The 19,539-nt window shown below is 50.4% G+C and overlaps 5 protein-coding genes across 5 annotated transcripts; 2 read left to right on the top strand and 3 right to left on the bottom strand.

Moving 5' to 3' along the window:
* Positions 1 to 904: 904 nt before the first annotated feature.
* Positions 905 to 1,504, top strand: IAR55_007212 (uncharacterized protein; the record flags this gene model as incomplete). Its single annotated transcript, XM_066950285.1, has 3 exons — positions 905 to 982; positions 1,042 to 1,200; positions 1,262 to 1,504. The coding sequence occupies 3 exons, from the start codon at positions 905 to 907 to the stop codon at positions 1,502 to 1,504; spliced, it is 480 nt and encodes a 159-aa protein (XP_066799250.1).
* Positions 1,505 to 3,441: 1,937 nt separating this feature from the next.
* IAR55_007211 (uncharacterized protein) lies at positions 3,442 to 5,671 on the bottom strand (the record flags this gene model as incomplete). Its single annotated transcript, XM_066950284.1, has 4 exons — positions 3,442 to 3,999; positions 4,058 to 4,798; positions 4,851 to 4,937; positions 4,994 to 5,671. 4 exons carry the CDS (start codon positions 5,669 to 5,671, stop codon positions 3,442 to 3,444), a joined length of 2,064 nt encoding a protein of 687 aa, XP_066799249.1.
* A 2,207-nt stretch (positions 5,672 to 7,878) lies between these two features.
* Positions 7,879 to 9,841, bottom strand: IAR55_007210 (uncharacterized protein; the record flags this gene model as incomplete). Its single annotated transcript, XM_066950283.1, has 3 exons — positions 7,879 to 7,976; positions 8,056 to 9,403; positions 9,539 to 9,841. The coding sequence occupies 3 exons, from the start codon at positions 9,839 to 9,841 to the stop codon at positions 7,879 to 7,881; spliced, it is 1,749 nt and encodes a 582-aa protein (XP_066799248.1).
* Positions 9,842 to 10,117: 276 nt separating this feature from the next.
* Positions 10,118 to 13,671, top strand: IAR55_007209 (uncharacterized protein; the record flags this gene model as incomplete). Its single annotated transcript, XM_066950282.1, has 3 exons — positions 10,118 to 10,387; positions 12,561 to 13,196; positions 13,297 to 13,671. The coding sequence occupies 3 exons, from the start codon at positions 10,118 to 10,120 to the stop codon at positions 13,669 to 13,671; spliced, it is 1,281 nt and encodes a 426-aa protein (XP_066799247.1).
* Positions 13,672 to 13,812: 141 nt separating this feature from the next.
* IAR55_007208 (uncharacterized protein) lies at positions 13,813 to 15,788 on the bottom strand (the record flags this gene model as incomplete). The annotated part of the gene is made up of 9 exons (XM_066950281.1): positions 13,813 to 14,139; positions 14,204 to 14,270; positions 14,379 to 14,483; positions 14,657 to 14,739; positions 14,795 to 14,878; positions 14,926 to 15,353; positions 15,418 to 15,486; positions 15,533 to 15,645; positions 15,742 to 15,788. The coding sequence occupies 9 exons, from the start codon at positions 15,786 to 15,788 to the stop codon at positions 13,813 to 13,815; spliced, it is 1,323 nt and encodes a 440-aa protein (XP_066799246.1).
* Positions 15,789 to 19,539: the final 3,751 nt, after the last annotated feature.

The following is a 19,539-nucleotide window of genomic DNA, read 5'->3' as shown; positions in this document are numbered from 1 at the left end:
ACCCCCTAACCCCTAAACCCCTAACCCCTAACCCCCTAACCCCCTAACCCCTAACCCCCTAACCCCTAACCCCTAACCCCCTAACCCCTAACCCCTAACCCCCTAACCCCTAACCCCCTAACCCCCTAACCCCTAACCCCTAACCCCCTAACCCCTAACCCCTAACCCCTAACCCCTAACCCCTAACCCCTAACCCCTAACCCCTAACCCCTAACCCCTAACCCCTAACCCCTAACCCCTAACCCCTAACCCCCTAACCCCTAACCCCTAACCCCCTAACCCCTAACCCCTAACCCCTAACCCCTAACCCCTAACCCCTAACCCCTAACCCCTAACCCCTAACCCCTAACCCCTAACCCCTAACCCCCTAACCCCTAACCCCTAACCCCTAACCCCCTAACCCCTAACCCCTAACCCCTAACCCCTAACCCCTAACCCCTAACCCCCTAACCCAGAAGACAAGGTATGTATGTAGAGTGGTCTGGTTGGATGGATGGATGGATGGATGGATGGATGCAGAAGGAGAAGACAACCTAAGCAGGAAGACATGAGATGTTGATGCATGAATTGAAAGACTGATGCATGTGTTGGGGACCATTTAAATTATAGTGCATGCATTATGTATGGTGAAGGTTGATATTGTATGCACAAGGTGGAAGACAGAAGACAGACTTGTATGCATGATGGAAGACAATGTATGTATGCATGTCTTCCAGTTAGAGCCTATGCATCAAGTGCCACATACATTCTGCCAGAAGGAGTTATACAAGGAGTTATAAAAGTGCCACACAGGAGTTTTGTGGAAATATAAAATTTTGTCTTCCAGGTGGAGGCACAAGATACAAATCCTGTCTTCTGCATCTATTTCATTTGTCTTCCTTCTCTTAACTCACCTTTCATCATCATGTCTTCCAACACCCATACTGTGACAATCAACTGCACCCAGAACAATGTCCACTATGAAGGTCAATTGACCTTTGAGGTATGTCTTCCTTGTCTTCCATTCTGTCTTCCATCACTGACTCATCACTTGTCTTCCAGCTTGTAATGAAGGATTTCACCATCACCAAGGTTCTCACCACTCCCAGCCCTTCCATTACTCCTCTTGAGTCTTCTCCTGCTCCCTCCACCATTTCAAGTGCAAGATCCAGGCTTCAGCCAGTGGTGGAGATTCCTCAGAGGAAGAGGAAGAGGACCAGAGTAAGTTTGTCTTCCATTCTGTCTTCCATCTTGTCTTCCTCTTCAGCTGACTTGTTACCAGATCATCACTGTGGATGATGAGGATGAGCCTGATTGGCCTCAGATTCAGACTAATCCTGGCTGGCATCCCATGACTATGGAAGAGCTTGGTCCTCAGCCACACTGGAACAGGTTGATGACTGGTACTGAAAGGTTCTTGGCAGAGGAGAGGCTTGCCACCTGGACCAAGCACATGAAAAGGATTAGGAACAGTAACAACAGGAGGAACTTGAGGGAGAAGAAGAAGGAGGAGACTGCCCAGTAGTTAGCTAGCAATGTCTTCCAGTATGCAACAACTGTCTTCTGTCATGCAACAGCTGTCTTCCATCTGTCTTCCACTCCAAACACTGGCTCTGTCTTCCACTCTGTCACTCTCGTCTTCCATCTGTCTTCCCAGTCCGTCTTCCAATCTGTCTTCCTTGTCTTCTGCTGGTCTTCCTGTTCTAAAAAAATTTCTCTAAGTTCTTTCAAATGACTTAGCCAATTTTTTCAGGAGAATAATCCTGGATCTATGGATTCTTTTCCACTTCACACATCCACTTTTCAACCCACAAGCCCCTGCTTTGTATCGTGCAAATCAGCGCGATCAGAGCTTTCTAACGATACCAAAATCATGCATGTAGCATGCACACAGCAAAACCCCCTACTACCGGGAACCACCTATAACCCCCTAACCCAAAGGGAGCGGCTGAATGACGATTGCATACTATTAGGGGGCTAACGGCGATTGTATACTATAAGAATAAGCTTTGAACACACATATGCATCGTGAAGTAAGACGAGCCGGACAGATTTTACTTTTCCGCTGATGACGCGTGGTCAATTTTGACCCGGTGATGCGTTCGATTGATTCCTTTTTCCGGGATCGATCGTGTTCACTCAAAACCTGAGAAATCCTATAGATCGACACGACTTTTACATTGCTTCTCTCACATTCAAACATAATGTCACTTATCCAAGGTCACATACAATACGTCAAGGGTGTGATAGAAGTACGTGTCATGTGAGACACTAGAGCTGACAGTAGTCCACCGTCGGCGACGCCACCAATTCTTCTGCCTGGACCGAGTCCGGCTCCCAAGACAAATCAGCCGCGATTAACACAATGAAAGGCGCGAGCGCGGAAAGAGACCCAGCAGGTGTATCAAAGGTGGAAGAGGTGGCAGGGAGGATAATCGGATGCGAGGGGATGGAGAAAGAGGGTCGCGGTGAAAGACTGGTCTAGCCTGTACAGCGGCAGTATATGATAACTATGGGTTTTGCGTGTGTTTGCCGGCTGATCGGCGAGATAGACCCTTTGCATCTGTCGGTCAGTCCACCATGGATCAGTAACATTCTCCTGCCTCACGCGACTCCTGGCAACCATAACGGTAGAAGCGGTTTTTCAGTTGATTTGCAGGTAGAATGGCTACTTGTTCGTGTCGGAATCCAGGCAAATCCGCCGAGAGTGGTGTGTAATTGCGAAATAGCAAATTGCGAAAACGAGAGGCAAGGCCAAGGGCAAGCAATCAGTCTAGCGCCGATGAGCGCGGGTGGTCAGTTCGTGATGAAACGGACGAATATGCTTACACGCAGCGGATGCATGTTCATGTCGATGTAGTAACTGCCGTAAGGAGTTCAGCATCTTCATGCGGGGATTACCTATGCTCGTCATCTAGTTGAATCCACTCCCGAATCCGAATCATGGGCTGATGTACAGCTAGGACTCGTAATTCACATTCATAAAAGTCGTCATACAATACACTCGAAGGTCTGATCACTCGCCAAAGAGAACACCCAACATGATTTCGACCTGCGCCATCTCACGATCACATCTCGTTCTCCACAATCTCTCGAGATCGTGTTCATTCATTTCTTGTCTTCCAAACGATTCCTTGGTTCGAGATCTATCGAAATCGATAAGTCGGATCTTCTCGGAATCAAAAGGTGCTGATACGACGGTGTTGCCTTGTGGATCGGAGCAGAGAGCATCAGGCTTGGGGCAGAGAACATGTCGCCAGTCGACATCGTTATGGAGGACCCCGTGAGAGTGTAGCACCTCGTAAAGATGGCGAATGGTACGTCTGATGGATGGTGCAGGAGCATCGTGAGATCAAAACCACCATGCCAACGCAACGGGGAAAATGAGAGGCAAGAACGAAAGCCTTAATCAGCTTGCGGTCATTCATTGGATACGGCTCTCATGGGCCAGACACTTGTGACCTACCGAATGTCAGGGTTACCCTTTTCCGACTCAGGCAACGGCCTTCCCACATCATCGAATATACCCAACCATACCTCATCCTGCTCGCTACCTTGCACAGCCGTTGACCAAATTCCGTAGAAATAGGGTACAATCGTACCCTGTAAAGGGAGAAGCGCAGATCCGTACAGATGCACTTCTTGTAAGACACACTCCTGAGCTTGCGGTCTTGCCAAAGTGTACAACGAGGTGGAGGTTGGTGGGAATGCCGATAGATCAGTGATCTTGACCATTAGAGCGGGACCGGCTTCATAAGATGCCACCGACAGGCGGGCCTCAAATGCATCCCATAAGGAGCCAAACCCCCGACAGGCCCCGAGCTGGATAGTGATCGACCCGGCCTTGGTAATCTGAGGATCGTTGCTATCGAAGGCAAGTACTGGAAGAGTCGATATCGAGGGATCGAAGTGGATCGGACCACGAAGTGGGTATCGAAGACTTGAGATCTGAGGACAATGCCTGCCAACCCGTGGATCGAATGTCTGACAGGACCGAATGTCGATGTCAACGGAGCATAGCTGGACGGCGGGTCAGTCACCGCTAATGCCATGAACCAGATGTGCGAAGACTACTCACCAAAGCAGATATCTTTTCCCGGTCCCTCTCATCGAGCACGACAGCATGCGGGGAAAGTCGAGGAGTGTGGATGACCTTGTCGCCATCGGTTTTGGCGATTAGAATGCCAGAGCCGATCGAACCATCCTCATCGCTATCGGATGACAACACAAGACGTCGATGAGGTGAGGCCGACGATGTGATCGAGAACGAAGGTCTTGATGGGGTGTGAAGAGATGATGATGAGGGTGGTGACGAAGGTGGTGACGATGGTGGTGATCTTGTAAATGTAGCGGACGCGGTCACAGAGAGCGGCGTTAAAGCCAAAGCTTGCTGCTGGTCCTCCGAGTAGTCATTCCGGGAAGATAGGGAAAGAAGATCAACTCGACTCTCTGGCCCCGCTTGTCGTGCATTTGATGATGACGACTCGTGCTGCTGTGCCGCATTACTACCAGGCGCATTGGCAACAACGAGCTCTTCTTCACGTCGGGCGGGAGGTGCTGGTTCTGGAGGCGTGTCCAACTTTGTATACACCGACAGGCCCTCGATTCGTATGGCGTATATCGATACACCTAGAAGGAGTCCCACTGGGGTATTGTACAGGTGATCGCTATCGGGAGTGGAATGGGCCAAGACAAAAGGCGACATAGATATGTTGACGGAGTCCGTATTCGCAGGATCAGTCCGGCAGAAAACGCTGTACATCTCGGCATTCGTCAACACAGCTATGCGCACGTTCCGAGAGAGGACCTCAGTAGCCATCTGGGATCTATCATCAGTGATACACAATAGATAAAGAAGTATAGGTACTCACCTGCTTGAGTAACTCTGCATCCTCCGTCACCAAGAGTGTATTACTTCTCATGTTGAGAACAGACTCGCAATTTGTTCCGACATATACCTGTATGAGCAGGATCAGCTTCAGCTTAACGGACATGGTCTCGACAAAACACTCACTTGTTGATCATAGACCTGCGCTTGAATCGCAAGTAGAGAATCGGGTGACAACGCGACCTTGGTCTTTACCTCTACCACTGCCAGTACCTTCTCGTAGCATACTTCGTTCCTCAAGAATTGTCGCACCCAGTTCGAGCCCGGCGGTTGATGTGGAGATCTCATCTGACAGATAAGCTCGAAATCCGGTTGACCGGCTACTCCATTTGTGACGATCCGCCAGTAGAACGAGACTTCAGGTGAGAGCTGAAACCATTGTCCAGAGAGATAGGCGTTGACCGCCCTGATGTAGCAAGTGTCAAGAAAGGATTGAAGAGGTATCTCGCCCGTACTTAATTGTGACCGATGTTGGTCGAACATGAGACCAGCAGTGGTCGCCCAAGACTGGACATGACGGTCGGTAGTCTGATCGACGACGTCTGCGATACGCTTGAGTTCGGGCTGTATGACTCGATCTAGCATCTCATGATAACCGTAGTAGATGACTGGTCTGTCGACGAGAGCAGCGCCATTGTCGGTGACTCGAGTTTGACCACCGTGGTAACCGGATTGGTAGAAGTAGCGATCACGAGGGAGCCGGGGATAAGAAGCGAGTCGACGGCTGAGGACTGAAGTAGGTATGGATGATGTATGGATGGGAATGGGTAAGGGTTGCGGGATGCGGAAGAGATGGTCACCCATTGATTACCCCATTGGTTGATTGTCGATGTGATGAAAGAGCTGAAAGAGAGAGAGAGACGTAAAGCGATGTAGATGAGTGGGATTGAACAACAACACAACGGGATTATGCCGAATGTGGCAGTGGCAAAAAAACGTCACTAGGCGCGCGTACCTTGACGGGATTTTTTGCTTCCTTTGACGCCTATCTTGAACTTTCTCACGGTCTCAGAATCTCACAGGTGCCGGAGTGACTGGGATCTGGGGGCTGTGTCCGTTGAGAGATGATACATCGTGTCAATAGCATCACACCAGAGGTACAATGTTTCCAACGCCTCGTAGGACGTTGAGTCAAGTTGAGATCTCAGCAGTGCGTCCGATCCGAAGTCAAATTCGAACTCAGGCCGAGTGGCGAGCAGAGAGTCTACGCAGCTGCGAGCAACAGCAGACCAAGCGCTGTGTCTAAACAAATCGCCAAATCGTAAAACAGCCCTTCCGGCATGGAACTGCGCATGTTGTCCCAGACGGCGATATGGGCTGACTGGGCTTTGTTGATCCGTGATGTGTACAAGATTGGAACTCTCTTTATTTGGCCGGTGGGGCACCAGCTTGCTGTACAAAATGGCCGAGGTGGTCGATGTCGGCTCGCTCATGTCGGCATGTCGTTGAAGGGAGTGATTGGCAGGTGGTAGGCACATGCCAACCGCTAATGAAAAGTTGTGATCGGGCGTTAGCGGGCGCCAAGTCTCTCTGTCTTCTCGCGGTCACACTTGTCAAAGGTTGGTGATCAAGAATCTTAGACTGCGCCTTCTTGGCTTCAAAGTGCATCAATCCTCCATGGGATTATGAGTACAGAGAACGAGAAGCTGAAGACAAAGGCTGCCTTCTGAGAAGTAATTCGGGAAGAGAAAGAATAGATTTCGTACCAGAAGAAGATTCGGTGTCAGCGTCAGCATTTTCCCGTTCCGCAACGCCGATATCAATTCCGCATTAGCTTTTCCATTCCGCATCAGTTCGAGACCATTCCGCATCAGCCCGCGATTCTCCGCATCAGTGCAAAACGGTTCCGCTTCAGAACGAAATCGGTTCCGCATCAGAATGACATCAATTCCGCATCAGAATGAAATCGGTTCCGCATCAGATATCGCCCGCGCCGTCCGCGGCTCATTCATGCTTAGGTATGGTATGGTCATCAGGTATACATAGATCCCATAGGCTTTATCTGTTGCCTCCTCCGGTGTGCCTCTTCCGGCGAGTTCCTGCATGCATAGGATGAGTCTTTCCGAACGACAGAGGGTATCGCCAACTCATCAAATGCCGTATGGTCGAGGTTCAACTGTCATCTTATTTTGTAAGCCCGTCTCTAGGCGTATACAACCGATAATGGTCACACGTACCAGTTGTTCATATTGCACAATACGATTATGGGTAGTTATGGGTAGTTAGAATCACAGTCATCTCTGCAGTTTTACATTACATCGTCGGGTGGGCAATAGATCTGTAAAATTTCTCTCCATTCAGTCCATCTTTGTGCGGCTCAAATTGTGGGGAGAAAATCTGAGCAGGGGAGAAAATCTGAGCAAGGCCAACAAAGCATTGGATGGAACAAGGGTAGGACTATGTCTTGGTCTTTAAACAGCCCCCATACCAGACCTCTACTCCGTACAGAAGAAATCAATATCGATTGGAAACACCAATTCAGTGACTTAGAGGCTTGACGGCGCCGGCGTCAACAAATGTCTGACTTGTAAGCGATCGGACAACCACGACAGGCCGACAGATCATGCTCTATCTGGTCTCAGCAGAACTTCGAGCACACCAACCACATATCAGCCACCTAGAGGAATGACACGAAATTGAAGACTCGTTCTGGAGGCAGTTTCGAAAGAGGCTGAGAATCGACGCCATTTTACTGCACGACCTCGATGATCTAGAAAGCGAATGTTGCTGTTGTACCATATTGATTTCCACAAAACCAGAATGATTTGTGTGCGGTGAGGTGATTTTGGTCGGTTCGATAGAGATACTATGAGAGTTTTGAATGTTTGAACAAGGAAAGCAGTAACATTTAGTGTATTGAGTGATCTTGTGAGTTGCTTCAGAAGGCCCACAAGTATCGCACCACCCCAACCGCGCAACACTCGTTCAAATATTGCGTATAGCCCTGAATGACATTTCTCATTGACCATTGTCATGCCATCATCTGATCAACGCTGAACAATAGTCGTCTATCAGCCTTCAAACTCCTTCCCCTCATAGTCCCTTTTGAACTTTTTTGTGAGATCAATCCTCTTGGCGGCTGAAGATCGGCCCATCCGTCCTTGAGCGGCTTTGACAAAGAGCTCAAGATCAGTAAAAACATCTTGTCTCACTTCAGAGAGCGGTTCCAGTAAGGACAAATCACTGACATCTTATAAACCCTATATGATCTCCAGTCTCCTTGCACAGTTGAAGCACGAAATCAATTAACGGACCGACGATCCTGGCCTGCTCGTCCTCATCTTGATCTTGCGCGATGGCGAGCAGTTGGTCTTCGAGATTATCTAAGGTTGATTCGTCCTTATCCTGGTTCTGGCGATGATCGATACCATTTTCGATGAGCTCGCTCGCCAGATTGAGGAGTGAGTCGTGGGTACCGGCAAGAAAGTCGGTGGCGCACATCCACTCTTGGTCCCTCCGATCTTTGTTCTTGTTGGACCGGATGGTGGACGGGTTGGCACTGTTGCGGCCGGTGTTACGGCCCCCACCTCGTCCTCGAGTAGTATGTTGCTGCCTCGAACCATTCACTTGGAGGCGGCTAATGGTCGACCTGTATAGTAAGCTCTTGGTAGTGCGAGGTTGGGCTGTCGAATTGGGTTCCGATCCTCTTCGTGAGCCGACCAAGGTTTGCTCCTCGTTGTCATCCTCGTCCTCCTCGCTTTGATCCTGAACCTGGTACTCGTCGTCGTCGTCGTCGTCGTCGTCGTCTTCCTCTTGCGGGCTATCAATTAGTTCTTGGGTCAGGTCGAAGTCCGGATCGCTCGCCGAACCTGAAGGCGCGCTAGAGCCGTCTTCCGGACCCTCGCCAGAGCCTCGCTCGTCTGGCTGTCGCTGATAGGGACTAGGACCGACTCGATGTCGTTTGCCTGGTCGAGGCGTATTCGACATCCGGATCATCGTGGTTGAAGCCCGGCGTTTTGGACAGTCAGAATTCGGTCTGGACAACACATTATTGTCGGTAGTGCGGATCGCAGCCATTGGAATGGCAGACTCCCTATCTAGGTCAGGACTGCCGTGGCGTAGTTCCTCGACTGATATACCCTCGTCACCGTTCAGCAATGAATCGTCGAGGAAGGCTGAAGTTCCAACTAGAGAGATTTTGGTTGTCATCAGTCCTGACCTCGCTTGGCGGGTAGTCGGAGCGAGCTTACTCGCAAGTTCCGACTGAGCCTCCTGTTCGCTGATGTGCTCCTCTGCAGGCTCACTGGCTGCGGTCTCCACTCCCACCATACCCCCATCTGACCAGCCTTCAGAACCTGATCTTCCAGAGCGGTGTTCGGCTGAGATCTCCCTTTCCTGTCTGTGCCGATACTGCATTCGTCTGCCACTCGAAGTGGCGATTCTATGAGCTTCACCATCTTCTTCGTAGCCATCTGCGGGGTGTCGATGACCCCTTTGAACGATCAGATCGGCCATCACTTGCCGTGGAGCGGGGAGGTGGAGTGGATGGGCTCGAATATCTTCTGCGTTGATCGCGACTCCGTACTTGTTGCTGACCTGAGTGGCAAGACAAATACCATAGTCTCAGTACCACCATCAACACTCTGCGCGGGCGGAGAAGATGAGTCGTCAAACTCGCAGGGCGGGGGAGCGGATAGGAACAGCATTGAATCAGTGGAAAAAATCGCTTACCTCTGCTACCTGCTTTCCGAGATCCTTAGTCCATGCACCACTCATTACATTGTACCTCCTTAGTAGACTCCGAGCTGGAGTACCGACATCGTATCGCTCTCCTGTCGAGGCTGCAGTTCTGGTGGCTGGGGTCGAAATGAGCGGTCTTGCATGGAACGATTGTGTTTGTCCCGGAATTGAGCGTCTGGGTGTGAGAGGTATCCCCCTTTCTGGCAAGGCGAATCCCGGTGGCGGAGGGAGTATGTATGCCTTGTTACTGGTCTCGGAATGACGGACACAACTGCTTGCCTTGGATCCGTTCATTGGGAAGATAGTAGCTATGTATGTCAGCGAACATAGATATTCCAATGATTGAAAGAAAGATGAAAAGTGATTCACTCCGAGTTGGGGTTGAATAACTCGGTGTTTTTCGAGCTGATAAGCAAGGGTCACGTGATCAAAGTATTGAATGCCACGTCATGCATCCTAGCCGGAGCTTTTCCCCGACGCGTCGTTTCCCTTCGTAATGTTTAGTTCTCACATTTTTCTCAATCTTTTCACTTCTTCTCTTTCAGATGTCTTGTTCATATCCATCCTATAATGCCTCGGCAGCCGTCTCGTGAACCATCAATTCAATCTCTATCGATTACTGCGGCTTCTCGATCACATCCGTATGCTTCGACACAGCAGCCGTCTCAACGTCTGACGGACGAGTCTCACGTTCGCCAAGCCAGTCATCGTACCCGTCAGAATGCTCTTCGAACTGCCGAAGAAACTTCGGCTGTGGCCACTTTACAAGCCATGTCCAACACACAACACAATCTGTCCATACTACACAAGGTCATGACCAGCCATCTATCGAAGTACAAGGTTTGTTGGGGGAACTGTACTTCCCATGCTCTAAGATATTTGGTGCTGAAGCTGGTACACTGCTAATTCCGCGATCATTTCAGGGAACGACTCTGCCACGATACGAAATCCCCGAAAACGACTACACAGGGCTTACCCACGACGAATTGACGTATGTCCAGTCCTACAAAAAGCTGTATCAAGCGAAGCGTTTGTTGACGGTATGTGCCATCTTCTCGATTTGTTACACAACGACAGAGCTGAATATTCCATCTGTCGCACAGGTCCGTCGAGCTCATCAACCCGAATCATTCCGTGCTGTAGATCCTGCGGAAGCCTGCGAGGCATGCCGCATAAGCAATACTCTTTGCCTGTTACCACTTCGACACGCATCGTACGCTGCCGGTCGGGCGAAAGGCTCCGGTGACAGCTGTGCATCTTGTAAATCCGGATGCAGCTTTGTCTCCCGAAGTAAAGGGCCAAAGCAGCGAAATACAAGACTGAGGACCGACTTTTCCACTTCGGGAGATGTGCCACCTGAGAAGACGGAGGTGTTAGAGGACGGTCCCGCCATTCCGGGAATCTCCGACGTCCAGCTCAATACAGTGGTCCTCGGCTCTCCTGAGGTCCCAGAGGAGAATGAAGAAGGAGAAGTACACCAGGAGCACGAAAATTTAGGTTCATATAGCCAGCGCGGGAAACGAAGAGAATCCGAGTCCGACATCGCAATAGACAGTAGCAAACGAAGAGGGGCAACAGATTACCGCTCTGTCCAGCAGTTGGACAACACAAGAACAGTGGTTCGTGAGGGTGAGAGCGTTTCTGCCCTGCCCGTGGTCAGCTTGAATAGTGAGTCCTGAGTGACTTCTGGAGAGTTCAGCCACCTAGCTGACAAACGTTCAGGCGACACAGAGACACTATCCGAGCTCACCAGAAGCTCGCCGAGGAGAAAACGTCCACGTCGAGGAGGTCACAGAAACAAGGCCACTGTTCATCCCGAGTCTTCGAGTATGGCTGAGAGGCAGACGTCCCTGACCTGGATGGAGAAATACTATCAACTCTCGCCGGGTGTGCACACGATACTGAGCAAAATCGTACCTAGCGGTCCCATTGTCAATCCCGAGTCGTCTGAAGGGTACGATGTATATCTCCAACCAGAAACAGCGAGAGCCACCGGGCTCCTCCACCCACAAACGATCATTGACGAGTGCGTGGCACAATACCTAGTCAAGATACTTGCTGCTGGTAACCAACATCTGCGAGAGATCCTGGGCATTGGCTGGACTTCCACAGGTCGGCTGACATTACCGCCGAACATGTATTAGTGAGTTACCTTCAATGACAAAGACTGTGCTGGTCGTGCACTTGTCTCATGCCTGCTTCTGGTCAGGTTTCGGCTCGTTTTGACGTGGGGACGAGCGAAAGAGCTAACGTCTCTCACATCCAGCCCCGACCGTCCCTGTCGCGAGTGCCGGGAGCGCGACAAACCTGCCTTCAGGTGCATCTTCCTCAATCTCCGTCTTGCTCGGCTCTCCGAAGAAGTCAGTCTTCCCGATACTCGTACATCATTTAAAGAGGACCGGGTATCTTCGATTATTCAGATGACCTCATGCCTCCGTTGTTTGGCTGAAGATCACGAATGTCTTCAGTACTTCCGGCAATCTTCAGAAGGGAAAGGCATACCCTGGACCACCTCAGCTTCGGACATACCGGAAGATCCCGGTGGTGTCTCGGGCTCACCCTTCCTTTCCAAAGGGATGGTCTTGGTGAGAGATGGAAGCGGCGACTCGACTGTAGTGGACCGAAGAGTGAAGATGGTACCTATCTCACGGACGATCAAGCCCATCAAGAGTTCCTATGGCCCGAGTCAAAGGACAAGTCCTCTACCCACCCTCAAGGTAAGTGTCGTATACTTATGGCGCAAATTCTTGAACGTCGCAATTTCCGTGAACACATTGCTCGATCGTCCCTCGTTATCACGGTCGGTCCAGGCTTCGCCCTCAGCTCCCGCCCCTCAGCCTTGGCCCCGCACCCTGCGTGTAACAATCCTTGCTCTTACTTGTCTCCTTGTCTTCTGTGCGGGACCCCTTAGATGCTGCCGTATGCCACACCTCTTTCATACCCTGGCATTCAGTCGCTCACCAAATAACATATTCTTGACTTTTCGCTGATCGAACGTCATAACGCATCGCAGTCCCACCTCGGCATGATTGCCCTGGACTATGGATCTCACCCTGCCTCTACCGATTTTATGTCTGCAGCTTCAGCCATCCGACCCTACATTCTACGTCTAGTCAACAGTCCGGGCAGCACTGTGAACTTGGACCCTCCGGCCGGAGACTTTCACTTCCGACCTTCGCTTATTACCGCGTCGAGCAACATATCCTCCTCGGCACCCTGGTCCACGCAAGCCCTCTCGACGTTCGATTTGCGATGTACCGACATCGTACAAAACCTCATCGGCAAAGAAGGATCGCAAGGCTTGACGGACGAAGTGATGGGCCTACTGTTAGCAGGAATCGGTATTTCGACAGCTACAGCAGGAGTGAGGATCGATTATCCTTTGCGGTTGACTCGAGAAGGACGCCTGACCAGAGGCATGTCTTTGAGAACATGGGATAGAGTCACCGGCATGCGCAACGCCAAGATGGGCTTCAGGCGATTCCTCGGGCTGGTTTTCTTTGAAGCCGAGGGAACGTGGGCGGGCTATGATTATTGCAATCCTGGCTCAAGCATCGGGAGTGAGAACCCGGCGAGGTCAGAGAAGGGTCGCAGCCTGATTGTATATCTGAGGAAGGACAGCGCCTGGCGGGAGGAGTACGCTGCCGTTGTAAGTCCTCAGCTCCCCTGTTTCAATCTTGCACCATGGTGCTATTTCTTCCGACAGGCCCATTTGGCCGATTCGCTTGCTGACCGGCTATCTCCTCTAGATCTGCGATCACGTCCGACAGTTCAGCGCAAGCCCCTCCGTATCACTTCCACTCCAATTTCTCTACGTCGCCAATGTTGAACGCGTTGATACTGGGCTCATCATCCTAGATATCATTCGATCCATCCTTAGAAGCGAAGTGGCCGGTACATCATCATCTGTTCAAGAATTGCTTGCTTCCGATCGACCCGCCCTTGACGAAGTCAAAATACAACTGGCGAGAATGGTGGTATGGCAACAAAAAGTGTTCACAGATGTACTGAGAGCGGCTGGTGAACGCCAGAGGTGGCTTATCGATGCTGTGAGCGAGATCGATCGAGAAGGCAGAGTGACAGAGCTTGAGACGGGAGATGATGACGGCAACGATGACGGATAATCAGGATGTCACTCCGCTGTACGGAAGGATGGCCGCGCTCAAGCAGCTCAAGCGTTATGACCATGACCTACACTTATAAAACGTTGTATACATAGGAGTCCGAACTGTCTTTGTTGTATGTAAAAACTCTGCATACCAATCTCAAGACACCTCCGATATCTCCTTGACCATTTTCTCGGCGCAGCCTAGACATACTTTTCCGCGTCCTTCGTCCATGCAAGTACGGCAAGGACCGTGCTGTCCCGGTCCCGTCGCGAGAGGGACTGTCTCCATCTTGGTCCGAGTTCGTTTGGCGATAGACCGACCATGACCAAAAGTTTCCGCGCACTCTAATATTGCATTCTGGTCTTCAAGACGCTGAACCTTGGATCGAAGTTGCTCGATCTCGGCTTGACGTTCTATTAGTGCTCGCTTTCCGGATTGAGTTGCGACAGATGGAGGCCACCCGCCCGGTTGATCATCAATTACCTTAAGGGCGAGAGATCAGTGGCAATCCCTAGCTTCAGTTCGCCTTGATCAAGGGAGTACACACCTCAGCCAAGGTGAATGCTTTGCGCTTCTGGCGTACGGGCCTGAATGTTAGTAGACTCACTCCGAACCTGCAGTCCATCGATATCAGTCAACGCAAAGTAGAGAGATGACCAAGTCATGCTCGACTGTATGGCCAAAGCGGTAGATCTCTAGCTGATTCGGGGCAGTTCACGTACTGAGCAGTTGCAATATTGGCGGCGTTCTGGGTCGGAGTGAGCGACAAAGTTCCAAACCATAACAGGGTGTCAGAGTCGGCTAGAACGCTAGCGAGGTGTCGACACCTGTGACATGTCAGCGCCAGATACAACTACGATAGCTTTAGACTCACAATGGTGCATCGTTCTTGCCTCCCTGGCCTCGCTTATTTGCGGCAACTGTCGTTTGGGAGGTCACGTATGTCCCGAGCGACAAGAGACTTGCGCTTCAGTGCGAGTCTCCAGTGAGAAGAACTTACTCCTTTCGAATGGCCGCGCCCTGCTGATTCAGAAGCTTGACCCGGTCCTCGTTCCCCTCGCCCCACGCGGGGACTGTATGTTGCTGTGAAACTGGGTCAGCGATGTCGAGATCTTTCATCAGAGATATATCTGCTTACGCCTTCTGACCCAGCCAGATCGGCGATGGCAATCCGAGAGATCACACGCTTGCTTGACTCTTGGGCACCGGACGCACAGAGAATCTGGAAAAAATCGTCAGCAGTGATATGACCAGTCATGCCGAACTCACAAGACTGATGATCATGTGGTTTCGGCTTGAACCTGAGGGATTGAGGGCAGTCGGGGCTGCTTCTCGAAGGTCTTGTACATTGCGAATCAATTCTAACCCATGTGCTATGTCACGAATCCGGACAAGTAGGCCGTGAGTTGTTTTTTCGAGAATCGAACGCACGCCGTGTTCAGCGCCCTGGGATGGGCCGGTGCGAGGTGCAGAACAATCGGTTAGCTCTTTGCCTCGTATGAAGACCGCCTCCATTTCAACAAAGAGACCGAGATGTTTACGAGACACCCCAAGAAACATGCTGATCGCTCGAGGGATCAAACCCCAGTTGACGAACGGTTGTCTCTCCCAGTCCGATGGTCCGAGAGCGGTGTACGTCTTCCCAGTTCCAGTTGGACCGTATAGCAGACATGTGACGGATTTACCGTTATCGATGGCTAAAATTGCTTTCAGTGAGCGGGGGATAACGGAATCGACCTTATATTCCCCAACACGACCTACCTTGACGAGCTGCACCTTCGATTCCAGACCACACGTCCGACTGGGTCGCTGTCCTGGGGAGAATATGCACTGTACGAGATACGTCAACCCATGTATCTGGCTGTGATGTACTGACTGCCGGTTCCACCAGCGACAGTCCCAGCGCTCTTTGACGGTTTGCATCGGTTGCGAACGAGATTATGCAAAGTCTCCTCGTCAGCTCCCGAAGCAGCTGAGCCGCCGTATGGACTGTTTCATCATAAAGGAATATCGTTGAATATAAGCTCTAGCAACACACGATGTCCCGTCCGAGTGTATTTGTGAGGAAGAGAGATCAATACTCACCGAAAGAACAGCTGGACAGTCAGCTTGTCCAAAGCCGAAGATGTCATAGTGGATGATCGCGATCGACGGAGGAGGATGGTATGCCTCTTGCGCAAGAATTGATGAGATGGGAGCGGTCGATACTTTCTTACGGAGAGTTTGATTCACGATGCAAACCGATTGATGGGTATGAATAACAAAGGGGAAAAGTAGCTTGCATGAACAGTTGAATAACTCGGACTGATTTAAGTGTTGGAAAAACCTCCAAGTTGGCATTGTGTGATCTCACGTGGTGTTTCTCGTCATATGCGGCAACGGCGGTTACCGCCGACTCGCAATATCCTCTAATCTAACCGAGCGTTTCGGACTTAACGTAATGGACCGGATACTGCCACGAGGCGGCTACATCCGAAATGCCGGAATGACGGACCACGTGACATCATGTGTCACTGTATCAATCACGTCCACTTGGAACTCCACACTCGCATTCGCATTCTCATTCGCATTCTCATTCTCATACTCGTTCTTTTGATTTCTTTCATCTCATCGTCTCATCTCTTTTCTTTCTGCATCTTTCATATCGTATTCTCTCTCTCTCTATACGCAGTGGTATACTCCCAGTCACCTCATCTTACACCGACCACAATCCATACATACGACTCTCACCTGTTTTAATCACGGAAGTCATTCAACGTAGGTTCATGACGCGTCACATATCCCCATACTCCATAACCCACATCAACCCGTCTTCATTTGAACCACTTCGAGCTCGTATCTCCCTCCTTTATGCATATTCTCATCCCATCCGCTCGCTGACGTACATCTGCCTACACACAGATCATGTCCGCTCGTCGAGTCGCTTCGTCGCGCATGCACGGGTCATGTCATCCCGGTAAGTCCTGCTCACCATCACGCGTGCTCTTCCTCGATCTCCTTCGCCCCCCCCCACCCCCCCGAACTCCACTCCCCTCTGCCTATGTTCCTCACTGACCACAGGTCGATGCAGTCATGTAAAATTTCACCCGACCTTGATCGAACTGTCTCGACCGTGTGATCCCGACGCTTCTACAGCCCTACAGCCTACGACTGGAGCACCCGGGCCTGATCCCGGTGTCGTTCGTCGTTTGGACTAAGAGTGCTCCTTCTCAGTAACCTCATTTCGAGTGGGCGATCAACATCACCACCCCAACCTCTGCGATTTGAGCGTCCGGGCCTGTCTCGGTATCGTTCGTCATAAGATGGTACTCTTCTCACACGAACGTGTGGATGATGTCGGGTTCTAGGTCGTACCCTGCTAAGCATGTCGATGGTGAGTGTAGCGCCCACGTCTTTCTCTTAGATAGTGATGTCGCTGAAGGATTGAACGCTTAGTATTGCATGCCCTGTCAACATACTTGCCTCTCGGTCGCGTTTCACTCTCGATCAGTCATGGCGAAGTACGTCGACGCCTATTGGGGAGATGGCTAATTGTTCAGGTTTGGGGACGTGAGTCAATGCACCTTACTCTGCTTCCCTGTCAACATCATGCTGTGTAGCTGGGTGTTGACTGCGCTTCAGAAGTCCATCTGCGACGAGTTGGGATCTCAAAGCTCAAGTTGTCAGGATGTGAACCGACCACTAATTCGCACCTCAACAATGATAAGCCGGTGGGGACGTCAGTCAGTATTTGAACCGGCTGAAGTAGAAATGCATGGCTAAGGGTTCGCAATCGTGAGTACAGGAATTCCTGGTAGGTCGTGCTCGTGATGTCCGCTGACCAACCAAAGATTCAATATCCTTCAATGTCGCGAACACTTCATCCTCCTTTCGCCAACAGCGCCAACGCTCAGGCTTCACAAGGCCACGGCAGGAGTGCATCACGAGTCAGTAATTTTTCTCCCAGTGATTCAAATGCCAACTGTTGGAGTATCAGCTCGTCAATTACAACTCTTTGATGATAGGTAGGGGGAAGCAAGGATAATGTCAATACATAGATGGCTAGTGAAGAGTAGCTAGCCGGAGGAGCTGTAGAAGCGCATCCGTCCGTATTGGCCGTGCGCATGTTCCGATTGTTAATGAGTTTGGAAGTCGTATCACCCTAAGTTGCAGTCCGCTTTCGCTGAAGTCAGTCCAGTCGACGCCAAGATTCACATCTCATTCGTGTTTGTTGGGACTTCACTCTTAGGCAAACACGCTGGGATACAGGCAATTAGTATGTGGGAGAGAATATGAATTCATCGATGCGGGCCACTTACCGCGGTCTGTGTGGCCGTCGGACTGAATGAGCACAATCATGGGATCACAGTGACGCTCCGTTGACGGCGGGAAGGTAAAGCTGCGGTTGAGCTCGATGACTGAAACGAAAAGCGTTGGCAACGCTACCCAGTTCCAACTGCTGAATATAACACAGCAGAATACACTTGCCATAAGGTCAAAGTGCATGTTACGAGAGACTTGGAACAAGGTATCGCTTCGTTGGTCCAGTCACGTTTCTCGGATGATGAGCACAGAATGATATACCTCAACCTTATGACTGTTGCCATCACCCTCTCTCCCAACTAACGATGGATCGGTCATATGGCGCCGCGTTGTATGCACCCCAGCTGTCAACGGAACGTGATGTGTGGACGCCTCTACTAAATCGACAAAACCCTGGACATCTGGTGTGAAAGGTATGCTGGTGTCGATAGATGTCGTCGACCTGTCGGTGGTGAACAGAAGGCGGACATTGACAGCATCTTTCGGATTGCGAGCCACTCATGCTTTATCATATCATCCTACGCACGTGGCGAAGAGAAGCCTGGTGTTCACATCAGGCGCATAGAGTTTGCGACTCTCTGAATCGACGTCGATCTTTAATGCAAGATTAGGCGAAAATAAGGCAAGAAAGCGCGACACGCTAGTTGTTGTTACCGAAAAATTAAAATGCTTCCATAGAGTTGTAATCAATACTTCTCACCGAGGTTTGCGACGTCGACAATATCTATCAAGGATGAGAGTGAGCACACTGACATGAAGAAGCTGAGTCAGACGGTAAAAACCCTCTTGAAATCGCGTATGTTGTAGCCCTGACCATCGTTTAGATAAGCGCTCACCCCTTACAACGCGGCCAAGAGGGAAAATCGTTGTCACCAGCGATGGCTGAACTTCATTCTCACTTCCAAAGTCACACAGTTCCCAGTGTATCAGTGAGCGTTCACATATGACTACACTTGTGACACCTAGATACCCTTTGCTTCTTGTCTAGACCTCCTTGTATCCCCTTCCACTTCGTGTTTCTGTTGTGTTGTCAACAGTAAGAAACCAGGTTGTCGTCAACACGATGATCCAGTCCGTGTCAACGATCTAGACATTGGACGATCAGTGCAGAAGGAATTGTTTTGTATTGTTAAAAGAGAGGCCAGAAAGGACAGCAGGCACGTTTGTCAGCAAAACACGGCTGTGCGCCATAGAGTCACGCAAAATTGATTATAATTGACATTATAGTCAAGCTCGGTTTCATCATCCTGATTATCACGAGTGTAGCTAAAACAAGTCAGGTCATGTTCTTTGTACACTCGGGCTTGTGAAAATCCTTGTCTAACTTGGGGACCATTTATCGGGAGATAGCCAATTTTGTGTTGGTTGATATAACTTATGCAAGTTGACTATGATAAAAAAAATGCCACAAAGGGACAACAAATTAGAATCGACAAGCCACCATTTACTACTTCGCTTACCGTCGAATTACACCCAACCTCTTGTCGTAACTTCTCAAGGTTCGTGAAATCACAGAACTCTTAAATTAAGATTGGTCAAGATGTTTAGCAAGGTTCGGCGAGATCGGCAATGTGGTAAACT

This window comes from Kwoniella newhampshirensis, chromosome 16, assembly GCF_039105145.1.
Source record: "Kwoniella newhampshirensis strain CBS 13917 chromosome 16, whole genome shotgun sequence".
NCBI lineage: Eukaryota > Fungi > Basidiomycota > Tremellomycetes > Tremellales > Cryptococcaceae > Kwoniella > Kwoniella newhampshirensis.
The sequence above is the reverse complement of the archived record's forward strand: the minus strand, read 5'-3'. Positions and strand labels throughout refer to the sequence as shown.